The sequence below is a fragment of the Calonectris borealis genome, chromosome 3 (assembly GCF_964195595.1).
Source record: "Calonectris borealis chromosome 3, bCalBor7.hap1.2, whole genome shotgun sequence".
Taxonomy (NCBI): domain Eukaryota; kingdom Metazoa; phylum Chordata; class Aves; order Procellariiformes; family Procellariidae; genus Calonectris; species Calonectris borealis.
Genome location: NC_134314.1, coordinates 24,871,292 through 24,886,557, shown reverse-complemented (window position 1 = coordinate 24,886,557; position 15,266 = coordinate 24,871,292). Strand labels below are relative to the sequence as shown.

Below are 15,266 nucleotides of genomic sequence, written 5' to 3'. Positions count from 1 at the left end.
TTGAAAGAGAAAAAATGAAAAAACCCACAACTCCCCCCAAAAAATAGAACAGGGAGGATGGAATGTTACCACTAACACTCATCATTTATAGGAGGTATGGAAAAGACTGTGCCCTTCTATTTAAAACAATAGAAAGTGATTATCAAACATAAAGAAATAGTATTTTACGTTCTTAGGTTTTTTTGGCCTGTAATTTGTAACGCTATCCTAAAACCCAAGTACTTGAAGTGCTACATAATGCTCAAAATACAGAAAGACATAGCCACTGGTTTCCCAGAGACTGTTGGAGAATGGCACAGCCAAATATGATAAGTAACAATAACATTAGCTCATCAGCCAACAAAGTAGTAAAAAACAGTTTTACCAATGGCATATATGCTTTTAATAAATTACATCAGTTTTTCTCTGAACATTCCTTATTGGTCTGATCATGTCTTACATTCATCAGAGCAAAAATTACACCTTGAAAAGTCATCAGATGTAGAGTTGAGATGGTTATGAATCAGTTTAAGAATGATTCAGCTATCTGATCCATGAGCACACAAGAAAGTATACATAGTTCATATCAGAAAAAAAGACAGTAATTTAATATTGATGTTTCACATTTTTCAAGGATTATCCCTTGCAGTACTGGAGATAAGCAGAAGGGTGTAGTGTAGCAGGTTTTTTTAAAAGTCTTTGGTCTGGATTCAAGAAGTTTAAACTTGGTTGAATGAAGATGATGAAAGTGGTAGACGGACTTGTAGATAGACACTGACATCATTCATGGTGGTTGTTACACTGGGTTTGTGACTTCTTTTTGGCTTTTGCTCACAATTGTGGTAAGTTCTTTGAAAAAGACATGTTTGGGTGGAGCAGCCTGGAGTGGTAGGAAACAGAGTGCAATTCAGTGATTTAGGGTCAGTAACCTCCAGAGATGGGACCTTCTTTCCTTGGAAAGACTGCAATGTTTACTGCAGCTTAGAATGTTGAATACCTGAAGCCAGTAGGAGACCTGGTATCTTCCACAAATCCATAGTGGGTGTAGATTTGTGTATCCACTTTCTGGATGATTACTTGCTTTAAGTCATACCATACTAATTATTCTGCTCAGTTTAACATTGTTTTTTTAATTAATTAATTTTTTTACAAAGCAAAATCCATATCCAAACTCAAGAGACTGAACATATGTGAGATATTTTGCTTAGATGCAGTTTGAGTGTACTCTGAGAAAGTTGTTGCTTGCCCCTGAAATGGGAACTTCAGGGCTACATAAAACTGCTATTTCATTCAGCCAGCTGGGTAAACATAACGTTTGCATGCTGCAGAATATTAAGACTATAAAACAACTTTATTTGTATTATGATACTTACCCTATTGCACAAAAGGCATCAAAGTGCATAAAGAAATTTGTTTTGATAACCAAAACTGTAAAGTGACAAAAGGAGTTACTAGCTCTTTTGATGCATTAACTGGACACCAACCACCATCCCCCCCTCAAAAAAAAAAAGGAGGGAAAAAAAAAAAAGAAAGAAAAACTTGTGTTTGTTTCCTCTCAGGCCACACTTTATACTAAGGAAACTGGCAGGACGCCAACATAATGATGATGTATCTCAGTGGACAGACTCTCATAAGAATAAAGAAACAAAATGCCTTCCTATATTAACTGATGAGTAAATAATATTGTTTCTGGTTGGAATGCTCTTGTAAAAATATTGTGCTTTTAATTATGGATGTTTAGTATCTACACCTTAAAGCTTTTATTTCATCATTCCCTTACAGCTTCTATTGCATCAACCTGTAACGATCCTGGGACACCACAGAATGGCACTAGATATGGAGACAGCAGAGACCCTGGAGACACTACCACCTTTCAATGTGACCCTGGCTATCAACTTCAAGGACAGGCTAAAATTACATGTGTGCAACTGAACAACCGATTCTTCTGGCAACCTGATCCTCCTACATGCATAGGTAATAAGATGAAATGTTAGTCTCGGTTTAAGATTAATACAGATCAGATTTCTTGTTCAACTAGTGGGCATATGATACTCATGCTGGAGTGATGCTCTTTGCAGAACCCAGTTATTTCTACTTATGGTTACTGACAGTCACATTCTCAAGACTAACACTATTTTTGGATGTCATTTTCTCACTCTATTCTATTCTTTAAACTTCATACAAGTTTAAAATTGACAAAGTCTAATAGGATTAATTAAATGGAAGAGGTGATTTGGATTAAAAAAATTCTCATTGAAATGGTTTCGTTAGAATGGTCTTCTGTGTAATAATTTAGTTACATAAACTGTGGTCCATTATTTATTCTGAAAATTTTCTGAATTCTCTTACAGTTTAAATACTCATCCTGTGCAATCCCTAGGAAGCTAAAGATATTTTTTCTGAAGCAGGATACTTGTTGGGAAAGGTAGATGCAGAGAAGGGGGTCCAAGTGACAATGCTGTTGAAAGAAATGAGATATATTTCCGTAACACCAGGAGAGAGTGGGAGATCTTATTTCTTTGAAACAAGTTTTGATTCTTGATTCCATAGTGCTATATGGCATAAAAGTTTCTCTGAGGTTCTGGTCAGTAGACTAGTAATTACAGGCTTAGAAGTCTTGCTGAAATGTATTTTAAGGTAATCTGCGTAGCTCTTCTAAGATTAGAGTTAATCAACATCTGTGAAAAATTATCTGCTAGGTATAGTGATTTTTTAAATCTTTATGATTTTGTTGCCTATTGATTTATAATTAAATGAAGACTTATTTTAATGATCCCAAAACCTAGGTACAATATCTTTAATGGCACTGGAATAAGCATAATGCTTTTTCTTTCTGCAAGCCATTTTGGAGAGGCTCTTTCCAAAAGAGCAAATCCCCAAACTGCAGTCCCTCTGTTTCTCTAAAGTGTTTACAGATATCTCAAAAATACTGAGAAAGATTCAGGATAATGCAGGATGGTGTCTCTAACTCCATATCATCTAGCAGAATTGGAGCAGCATATAATCTGAACATTGTCTTCTGGATACCTTGTGTGCAATGTATAATAACAGTATGAAAATGTTTACTAAGCATACTGGGATTATTCAGAAATTACAAATATTTAAATAAAAATAAAAAATAAAAGACGTGGTGCATAAAGGTCTAGAAGAGTCATACTCTTTCTATAAATACCAATTATAATTACCCCATATTTCTTTACAGTTTACAGTCCTAGTAAAAAAAAAAAAAAAACAAAACACAAAAGAAAGAAGGAAATAAAGAAGGAAAGAAAGAGTACCTTTGGGCAAAAAGTATATACATATTGTTATTCTTTCATATATTCAAGGTGACTTTGAAGGGGAAAGCAGATTAAAATAATTTGTAGACATGATAATATTAGAAAACTTAAGGGTTCTTTAAAGCCATTATATCTAATTTTAAAAATTACCATAAAGTCCTTATTTCAGTATGTTGACTTATAAATGAAAAATTATTTACATTTAATAACTACTGAGTACTACTCAGTACTCTGAACATTGTGCAACTTCTATTCCCGATTGTTTAATTTTTTCTGCTCTATTTGTACTTTATAACTTTGATCATGGTTATTTCAGGCTGAATCATCAGCACACATAAGAAGCATGTGAAACATTTCCTGGAACTATTATTTATGAATAAAACCAAAAAGAAATAAAAATTAAAGGAAAAAACCCCACAAAAAACCACACCCTGAATCAAAAATAATGACTAAAATACCAAAACTACAGACACAAAGAAACCCAAATATATAAATATATTAAATGTTTAAATAAATAAACAAATAAATAAATAATGGAGGGGAAAAAAAGGTTTAGTTTGTTTTCATAAATACCACAAAGGGAATGTCTTCATTAATGTTTTCATTTGGGTTAGGAGCATGGTTTCCAAGTAAATTTTCTTGCTCACACTTTAGTTCATGATTTTGAATTTTCTTGGAGCTTTTGAATGAAACTGAGCTGCAAGATGTGTTCTATGAGTGCATCTGATGTACTCCAACCACTAGTGAGCATTCAGTCCATTGGACCAGACTAGAAATGACCTGAAAAAATCCTTCTTTAAAATGTTTAATGCAGATTCCAAATCCTTAGTACCAACTGTTTTGCACTACAGATGTGTTCCTATCAGTCTGCCTGACTGGGTAATGTAGATGCAGCCCATGTTGACTCCTGTGTGATTATCATCTTTGGAAGTTGAATTCCTTATTTGATTAAAAGTAACATTAAATTTATGGTAACTAAATTAATATATTTGATTTTTTGTTTGGGTAATACCTTTACTGAGTGAATCAAACTGTTTTGTGTTATATCTACGGTCAAAAGAAACTGCACCCTGAATACCGCTATTGAGCTTTCCCAGCTCTTAAAGTACTTCCAGTACATAAAAAATACTTCAGCTTGATAAAGATGGGATTAAGTAACAGCAAGAATTTACAGGACTTCCTATTTAACTTCATATTTTTATTCCTTTAGAAAGAGCTTTTCTTCTGCTTTTTTTGAATATGAACAGAGTTCACTTTTTTTAAGGAAAATACAAAAATGTTTGCTAGCTGGAAGTAGGAAAGCCCTGTGTTTTTTTTTTAATTATTATTATTTTTGGTAAATGTAGAAGTCAATTTACTCCTATTTAACAGCTAATATATGCTTGTGAATTTAACATGTGACCACATACCTATTTCTTTTTACATTGTGACAGCTGCATGTGGAGGAAACCTGACAGGCGCAGCAGGAGTTATTTTATCACCTAACTATCCACAGCCTTATCCTCCTGGGAAAGAATGTGACTGGAGAATAAAAGTAAACCCTGACTTTGTCATTGCGTTGATATTCAAAAGGTACCATTTCTAGATGAATGCCTCTGTGTAACAGGATTTAAATGTCACATCTAAAAATGGCATCATTTATCACTTCTTAGAGCTTCTAATTATATTCTCTGGCTAAGTTCTGGAGCATACATCTAACGTGCTATATCATTGCTTCCAAATAATGTAAAAGAAACTAATACAGTTCTATGGCACTTCTGATATCGAATATATTCCTGAGCAACAAAACTTTCTATGACCTATGAAATAAAAATCTTTGAAAAGCAATGTCAATTTGTAGAAATTGATTTATGTTGTTACACCTTACAGTAGAGACTTGAACTGTAGTGGAAACTCTGTAACTCAGTTCTTAACGGTTTTAACAAATACAGGCTAAATACACTCGCTTGGAGTATATAGATCAGAAAAAAAAATTGATCTACTTAGTCAAGAGATAAAAGATGATAAGATAATGTTGTCTCATAATTTTAAAGAAGTTTTATTTACACAATGTTCTATCATCAACGTATATTTGTTGCATAGATTTTTAATGCAAATTGAAGGTCAGGGATATAGTCATATTCATGTGTTCAATTTATCATTTCTATTTGAATCAGGTCTATATAATCATCTTGTCAACTATATCTATGAATGTAAATGCAAATTTTTTTTTTTTTTTTTTTTTATTCTCTGTCCTAAGTGTGATTTTTAAGCTAAGAGTGGTAACATTGCTGTTGACTTCAGTGGGATGGTGATCAATTCTGATTATTTTAGGAAGAGATGATGACATGCTCAGAATTTTGTTGTGTAATATCTGCACACTTTTTTGAAAAAAAAAAAAATCAAACAAAAAAAAAACCCAGTTTCTTTCATTGACTGACTGCAATGTCTTTTCTAATAAAATATTGATACACAAGAAATTAAAGAATTAAAGCCTAAGGTACTTGAAATTATATAATCAAGAATACGGTAATTCTGTTCTTTGGGTATTTGATCAAATAGCATTAAGGAATGAGAATAGTTCTCCACTAATTACATTCTTGAAAATGTCACATAGTAGGTTTGGTAAGCAGCATATTTCTGTGAACTGCCTAAATAATCAGCTCAAATGCTCCATTTCAAGTAAGATGAAAGAAACTTATCGTTACTCAGTATTCAGGTTTGTTTGTGAATTCTATATTAAGGAACGAGTATGAGCAATAAAATGGAATTTGCAGTTTATGCTATACTTCCAGTACATTTTATAAGTAATTGCAGTCCAGTAATACATAGTGGACTGCCTAAGTCTTTCCTAAATTTGATATTCTGTGCTAGAAGTTCTTAAATTCTCCAGACAGAAATCTTCCTTAGAAATCTGAAAGAAAAGGTTATGCCATAGCTTCCCAGGTTTTTGGCACTACCTTTTACAAAAATATCTGGTATTGGAGAATATTCTTCGAAATTCATCCATCTTCTGACTGATGGTGATATAAGGCCTTTTAAGGTGTAGATTGTGGGGTTGTTAATCTTGTAAATATTTTCAGAAAACTGAAAAAAAAAAAAAGAAAATGGAAATACAAATTAAGAAGGAGGGGAAAACCAACACTATTTTCTTTATACATATGGGTGTCAAACAAACAAAATGGAAAACTTTGACTACTTTTCTTTTTTAATAAATACTGTATTTCTGGTATAAATGGACCATAAGAGTAATATGGATTCATATTTAATGAAAAAGTGTGCAAATACGTGCTGCTAACTTTGCAATAGAGACGTAAATTGAGATAGTTTTACAAATATATTTAATGTTAGAACACAAATAACTTAATGCACTATCACAAACCCCCTCTGATTTATATGAAATGTCAGTGCTGAAATAACTCCATCTCTGCAATCCTTTCAATAACTTCCTTGATTTTTAGAATAGAATCAATTAGAATAGAATAGAATAGAATAGAATAGAATAGAATAGAATAGTTGGAAGGGACCTACAATGATCACCTAGTCCAACTGTCTGACCACTTCAGGGCTGACCAAAAGTTAAAGCATGTTGTTAAGGGCATTGTCCAATTGCGTCTTAAACACTGACAGGTTTGGGGCATCGACCACCTCTCAGGGAAGCCTTTTCCAGTGTTTGACCACCCTCTCGGTAAAGAAATGCTTCCTAATGTCTAGCCTAAACCTCCTCTGGCACAGCTTTGAACCATTCCCATGTGACCTGTCACTGGATCCCAGGGAGAAGAGCTCAGCACCTCCCTCTCCACGTCCCCTCCTCAGGAAGCTGTAGAGAGCAATGAGGTCGCCCCTTGGCCTCCTTTTCTCCAAACCAGACAAACCCAGAGTCCTTAGCCACTCCTCATAGGGCATGCCTTCCAGCCCTTTCACCAGCTTTGTTGCCCTCCTCTGGACGCATTCAAGGACCTTCACATCCTTCTTAAATTGTGGGGCCCAGAACTGCACACAGTACTCCAGGTGATGCCGTACCAATGCTGAATACAGTGGGATAATCCCCTCTTTTGATCGGCTGGATATACTATGTATAATGCACCCTGGGATGTGGTTTGCCCTCTTGACTGTGAAGGCACACTGCTGACTCCTACTGAGCCTGCTGTCGACCAGCACCCCCGGATCCCTTTCTGCAGGGCTGCTCTCCAGCCACTCCTCTCCCAATTTATACTTGTGCCCAGCATTACTCTGTCCTAGGTGCAGAATCCAGCATTTCAACTTGTTAAATTTCATCCCGTTAATGATTGTCCAATGCTCCAATCTATCCAGATCCCTCTGCAAGGCTTCTTGTCCCTCAAGGGAGTCAACAGCACCTCCCAGTTTGCTATCATCAGCAAACTTGCTAATGGTGCATTCAACTCCTGCATCCAGTTCGTTGATAAATATATCGAACACGACTAGCCCTAGATTGAACCCTGAGAAACACTGCTGGTGACCATTTGCCAGTCAGATATATCCCCAATCACTACAACCCATTGAGCTCTGCCTTTCAGCCAGTTCTTCACCCAGTGCACCATCAATCCACTCATCCTACAGTTGGACAACTTATCCAGAAGGATGCTGTGAGGGACAGTATCAAAAGCCGTACTAAAATTCAGAAAAACTACATCCACCGCCTTCCTTTCATCCACTGGGCAGGTGACCTTATCATAGAAGGATGTCAAATCAGTTAAAGAGGACTTTCCCTTTGTGAACTCATGTTGACTGTGCCTGAGGGATTGTATTATTCTTTAAATGCCTTTCAATAGTACCCAGTATAATCTTCTCCATAATTTTTCCAGGAACTGAGGTTAGACTAACACGTCTGTAGTTCCCTGGGTCTTCCCTCATGCCCTTTTTGTAGACTGGAATAACATTCACTAGCTTCCAGTCATCAGGGACCTCCCCAGACTCCCAAGATCTTTGGTAGATGATCAAGAGGGGTAATGTTTCTTTGACATCTGCAAAATCTATTTTCTTAACATACAATTTTCTGTTAAAATTTATTATTCTTAGGCAGTATGCTACAGCTAAGACCTGTACTATTCTCAAGGCTACCTATGGATGTGCTCTGTACTATTTGCTTTTCCTTGTTTTTGGTCTGTAGACCGCTATTTCTTTCAACTCTTCTAACTGTCAACTAAAAATTCTCTCTTAGCCAAAGTTTTTCTGGCTTCTCTTACCTCTTAAAAATAGGGCATAAAATATTATTCATTATATAAAGCCATTTCCATTTGACATTACTTAAGAAAAATTTTTCTGCTGATTTCTTAGCTAAAGATATTGTTCATTTTTGTCTTACATGATTTGGAAAAGTTCGTGGCTAATGGTACTAACTCATGTAATAGAAAGAAAAACAGCTGACCATCACACTTGCAAAAAAGCCAAATATTTATTTATTTTGTTTTACAAAGACAATTAGAAAGAAAAAAATCCATTCACTTAACTGAGTCCTTGCCTGCTTTTTTAAATGTAGTTTTACTTCTCTCATGTTTTCTTCAGTGTTCCTAGTAGATTCTTTTATCTAGATTTGTATAAATTTCTCATATAAATGCCTGTGGTTTTATCTTTATGTTGTCTCAGAACTCATCTCAATTAAATTCCTCTGAAAGACATTCCATTCATATTATCTTCATAATTGCTTTGTATAAACATATAAATGTCATCAAATATGGCATAGCATAGATGGTTTAATGAGAATAATAATTCACTTCAATTTACCATAATTCTCTGATATAATTTGGGTATGAACAAAAGCAAGTTCCAGGATAGCGGTCTGTCCATTTGAAAGCATCTTGTTTCTAAAATGGTAAATTTATGTTTGTAATGGGTGGATTTAATATCATCCAGCTTAGCCAACTAAAAGCTGGACTTTTAATTTAAGCTAGTTGTCTGGATCATTCCTGTGGTCACTGGTAAGAGGCAGCCTTTCTGTAGCAGGTGATTCATTCCATCTTGAAAAAGCTGTTTAAGATAGGTGGGAGGATATGCTTCTTTTTCATTGACTGTAGACAGAACCTGCATGATGGCCTCATAGCAGATCTTTCGGAAAGCTGAAAGTGTTCAAATCAATGGTAAAGAGAACTCCATTGAAAGTTAGTAAATTTTCACTGTTAATCATGTTTAAAACGACTTTTATTTCTGGAGAAGAAAACGTGTTAGGCAGAAGATTGGCAGCCACAGTCATAGTAGCGTTTAACTCTTGAAAAAGAAATGAAGACTTAATTCTCTTGTTCCTTTATTTTCAGTTTCAATATGGAACCCAGTTATGATTTTCTACATATTTATGAAGGGGAAGATTCCAACAGTCCTCTAATTGGCAGTTTTCAAGGCTCACAGGCTCCTGAAAGAATAGAGAGCAGTGGTAACAGTCTGTTTCTGGCTTTTCGCAGTGATGCTTCTGTTGGAATGTCAGGATTTGCCATTGACTATAAAGGTACTGTTCTCACCATAATCAATGGAAACATAAAGGGAAAGAAATGTTATTTAGTATTTATTGAGACTCAAATCTGTTTACTTCTAGATCTACTCATACTGAACTGCCAAATACCTCTTTGCATTGATGTAGGTTTTAAAAACTATTTTCTGTAAATGTGTGGAGGCACACAGAAACCCTTTTTCATGAAATCTCTTTCACATTACTTATGCACATTTTCATCTTCCAGAATAAAAAGTAGAGATAGAAGATGCACATAAAAAGTAGCGTTTGGAAAAGAGTTGTAGAATAATGATTTTGTCTTACCCAAATAGAATACATGACTGCTTCCTTGCTGCTGCTTCCCTGCTGATACATACCAATACATTGTCCTTTCCACTTTGTTGTTGAATCTACATATACATTTTCAAGTAACTACTGCAGGACAATATTTGCATTTTTTGGGGGTACCTATTACTAGCCAGAGAATGGGTTACGCTGACTGTTTAATGAAGACACACACTCGCTTTAAATGCTGGTTTCTTTTCTGGTCGCAGATGCTGTCTCTGGCTTGATTGTCATCTCTGCTGAGATTTATCAAGCTATTTTTCATCAACAGAGGTGCTGTCTCAGCTTCTTATTCTTGACAATGGAAGCAAACCACATTAATGTACATGTCAAAAATGAAGAAACAGAAATATCTAAAGAATATAGAAATAACATACCAATGAAAGAGGGAGGTTAGAAAGAACTGTTAAATCATTTTTAGATTTAGTCTTCATCTTTCATCCAGCATCATGCATAATTCTCCATGTTGGCAAGGCTTTTCTCCCCAAAGTAATTGTCATATTGCCATAGATGAAATCTTAGTCCGTTTGTTCCTATCTAAACTTGAAACAAAATATAAATAAAATGGGAAAACAATTTGTTCCAAGAAGTCTTGTTGGCCTGCAAGGAAAGAAAATTACAAGTTGAGCAGAAAGAGATAAAGAGATAAAGATGCCTGTTGAAAATGTACATACACATTTTCGCTTTGTGTGTATTTTCTGTTCTCAGCGTAATCTGATATGTGTGCCTCTATGCAACTGGAAGTTAAATGAAATAATAAGAAAATTAAAATATAACAAATAAGAGCAAAACAGTATATTTTAAAAAGTTGTTATATTCAATGGGCAGTATGTTTGTGCCTAATAATTCATTATTTTTATTAAGCACATTATTTAATATTTTATATAAAATTTATTACTTTGCATTTCTGATTGTGGACATGCAGTTTTGTTTTCTGATAATATTCCTTGAGTATTTCATTAAAATATGTGCTTTATTACATTTAATAAGGGAAGGAGGCATGCTGTAAACTTTGACTATGAATTTGACTTTGGAATTTTTTAATAAAAAATCTTTGCCTCCTGTAATGAATTTATTTATATTAGGTACATCCTTCCCTCCTAAAGAGTTCACATATTTAGCAAAATATTTTTTTATGGAAGTAATATTACACAATATATTCATGGATTTTAAAGGGACTTGGTTGTGTTTAAGCCTTTTATAGGAAAAAGTGTTGCAGAGTATTCAACAGTATAGTAATACTAATATTTTGGTTTCATTTATTTAGTTATAAAGAATGTTCTATGCCTAAATCCTTCTTATTTGAAGATCATCTCAATCTTATTCTTGAAACAAAGTCATGTCTAATAAGAACTATTTCTCCCATCCCTTTTCTTTGTATTTTAACTTGCCAAAAAAGATGAATTAAATCCTAGTCTTGTTAAAATCAATGTCTACACTCACGTTGACTTAAATATTTTGTACCTATTAGCTCATGCCATTGTCAGCCTTCAAGCTCCAGTTATTATTAGATCTTCTTCAATATGAAGCATAGAGGAACAATACATTTTTAATGTTTAAATTATTCCGTAGTATGTCAGCTTTCTAACCAGAAGTTATTGAGTACTGAGCATGATACTTGGTTAAAAAACATAATAGTGTTAAGTGGAGAATTCTAGAAATGGTAGTTTTTCTTCTACACTACTAAACTTCATTGGAATCATTCAGCTTTTGGAGAGTTCTACTAACAAAAGGTAGGAAGAAAATGCTGTTGGTTAGATCCTCCCAGTATAATTTCCTTGGCCGATCTAATGCAAACATCCACAATCTTGTGGTAAACATACAGAAACAAGAAAAATGTTTTAATAAGCTATTGAAAAATGTAAACTGACTGGAAAAAAACACTGATAATTGTTCAATTTTATTTTCTTTTTTTAATTGAAAGTGTATATAGATTTACTTTAATTCATTTTAACAGAAAAACCACGGGAAGCTTGTTTTGATCCTGGAAACATCATGAATGGGACAAGAATCGGAACAGACTTTAAGCTTGGTTCAACTATTACTTACCAGTGTGATTCTGGATATAAGATTATCGATCCTTCAACTATAACGTGTGTAATTAGTGCAGATGGAAAGCCAGCATGGAACAGAGCATTGCCATCTTGTAATGGTATGTACCGTTTTCTTACCATTTCCCTTGTCCCCTCAGTGAATTCAGAGTTTCTCAGTCTCTGAGGCTATTTATACTATTTCCATGCATATAGCTTGTATGAAAAAAAAAATCTGAAGTTAAAAAAAAAAAATTATGATGATATGAGTTTTGGACTATATCTTAGTCATTAATGTATTGTTTTAACTATTTAAAAATACATTTAAATTCTGAAATCAACACACATTTTTATGTTCATAATAATGATTACAATGTAATATGTAAGTTTCCATGGTTTCCCCTTTACATAAATTTTAGTGGAAGGCATTGTGATCTGTATGAGAATCCATACAACATAAACTAAATTCTAATTATGAAGTATTACTGGCCTATACATTTTTTATTTTTATTGTCTTTATATTGTCTGCTGCCAATGTATTGTTTCTTAGACTGCAAGTAGGGGCAGTACTTTCAGTAAAATGGAGCTTCAATATACGACTGATTTATAAGAACAGGAATTTAGCTGTGCTCCTACATAGTCTCAAGATGTATTGTTTTCAGGTATTACCTTCCTAGTGATAGTCATTTAGAACTGCCTTTTAAAAGGATGTAGAACTTAGACTATGCATATACTATTTGAATTGTGCTCAGAGCAAGGACTGGGGGCTGGAAATAGGTTAAGTTGTTAGACTTAAGTTGTTAGACTATTTCCAGGCATGATTTTGGTCCAGACCTTAGAGCACTCTTTAAAATTTCTTAGTCACAGTGCAGGAGTAAGCGTGAGACAGAGGCTGTTCCCAGTAGGCCACCCGCATATGTTTCTGAAAGTGAGAGTAGTAGTACTAGTACTAGTACTATTACAGGTATTTGCTGTGACCAATCATGCTGTTTGGTCGCAAGGCCAAAGAACAGGCTCGTTTAGTGTTTAGTGTCCAGTGTAGCCATAGCCTAAGTCTATGTCTATACTCCTAAAGAAAAAAGGCATGGGAAACTGATGCAGTGGGTTGCAGATCATCCACAGTAACGTAATTGCTACTTCTCTCCATTATTTCAGCTATGAAAACACCACTCTACCAGACTTCAGTACAAGTCTCACATTATTTCAGGCACTTTGGATTGTAATCCCTGCCCTGATGCACACACACAAACACACAAAATAAGAATCATAGAATCATAGAATCGTTTAGGTTGGAAAAGACCTTTAAGATCAAGTCCAATCATTAACCTAACACTATCAAGTCCACCACTAAACTATGTCCCTAAGCACCACATCTACACGTCTTTTAAATACCTCCAGTGATGGTGACTCAACCACTTCCCTGGGCAGTCTGTTCCAATGCTTGACAACCCTTTCAGTGAAGAAATTTTTCATAATATCCAGTCTAAACCTCCACTGGTGCCACTTGAGGCCATTTCCTGTTGTCCTATCACTTGTTACTTGGGAGAAGGGACTTGCTATAACCTCCTTTCAGGTAGTTGTAGAGAGCGATAAGGTCTCCCCTGAGCCTCCTTTTCTCCAGGTTAAACAACTCCTGTTCCCTCAGCTGCTCCTTGTAAGACGTTCTCCAGACCCTTCACTGTCTTGGTTGCCCTTCTTTGAACACGTTGCAGCACCTCAATGTCCTTCTTGTAGTGAGGGGCCCAAAACTGAACACAGTATCTGAGATGCGGTCTCATCAGTGCAAATATATGCCTATACATACACACACAGAGACACACACAGACATTTTTATTTTTTTATATATATATATACACACACACACACATACAAATGCACACATATGTATATATCATTTAAACTCATCTTTTCAGAGGTGGACAGAATATCCACAGAATTACAGACTATGCCAATTCGAGGAAAGGTATGGAGATTGTAGAATCACTCTGTAAAGAAAACCAGTAATTTCCCAGTGAAACAGAGAGCCCAGAATAACGCAAAAGTATGCAACATTTATTTTTAAGCCTTTCAAATTAGAGCAACAGGTCAATAGCTGCATGCTAAACAGATTTGCCCACAAAAAATTAAATTACTCCAGACATGTTTTCATTATTTATAATATTATTGTTATATACCTATCATTATTATATATACTTATTTTTGTACACACCTATTATTATTATTATTGTTGTTGTTTTGTTGTTGTTGTTGTTATTATTATTATTCATTTGAATCACAGGGTATTAAAGTATCAATTTGTGTAGATTTTAATTTAATACCTGCAAGTTGGCCCTGAGAGCACAGACAGGTCTTAATTGCCCTGACCAGCTTCAGCTGGGATCTCCACTTACAACCCCTGCCCAAAGGCCCAGGAGATCTATTTAAAGTCAGCCCGGGGCCTTCACTCCCTGCCTGAATTACGTTATATGTACTTGTTTAAAGTTCTGTTTCTGACCCTGCCTCCTGGACGGTCCTCAAAACTACACTGTAATTAGCTTATGTCCTGGATGGACCCCTGTACATATCATCACTGAAGTTGGAAGGGACCTCTGGAGATCACCTGCTCCAACCTCCTTGCTCAAGTGGGGTCACCTAGAACAGATTGCCCAGGACTGTGTCCAGCTGGGTTTTGAATATCTCCATGAATGGAGACTCCACAACTTTTCTGGGCAACCTGTGCCAGTGTTTTGGCAGTAGAAAAGTGTTTTCTTGTGTTAGAATGGAACATCATGTGTTTTGATTCGTTGTTTCTTGTTCTGGAGTCTGGTTCCTCCCTCCTCTTCATTTCCTCCCATCAAGTATTTATACACATTGATAAGATCCCCCTGAGCCTTCTATTTCCTAGGCTAAACAGTCCTACCTCTCTCAACATCAATTCATGTGAAAGATGTGCGATTAGATTAATCACCTTCGTGGGTCTTCACTGGACTCACTCCACCAAGTCCATGTATTCCTGTACTGAGGAGCCCAGAACTGGACACAGCACTCCAGATGTAGCCTCACCAGTGCTGAGTAGAGGGCAAGGATCACCTCCCTTGATGTTTTGGCAAATGATCTTCCTAACACTTAGCTCAAGAGGCTGATGGCCATCTTTGCTGTAAGGGCACATTGCTGGCTCATGTTGAGTTTGTTGACCACCATCAACAAAAAAGAAGAATTAGGATGGATGGTTTT

General features: G+C 35.4%; 1 protein-coding gene across 1 annotated transcript in view; it reads left to right on the top strand.

Moving 5' to 3' along the window:
* CSMD1 (CUB and Sushi multiple domains 1) overlaps nt 1–15,266 on the top strand; it is a 1,311,413-nt gene that overhangs the window by 1,077,569 nt on the left and 218,578 nt on the right. The window contains exons 27-30 of the mRNA XM_075145187.1: nt 1,762–1,953; nt 4,691–4,829; nt 9,509–9,696; nt 11,981–12,175. Of these exons, the coding sequence (XP_075001288.1) occupies nt 1,762–1,953; nt 4,691–4,829; nt 9,509–9,696; nt 11,981–12,175 (714 nt within the window). The remainder of the gene's footprint in view (nt 1–1,761; nt 1,954–4,690; nt 4,830–9,508; nt 9,697–11,980; nt 12,176–15,266) is intronic.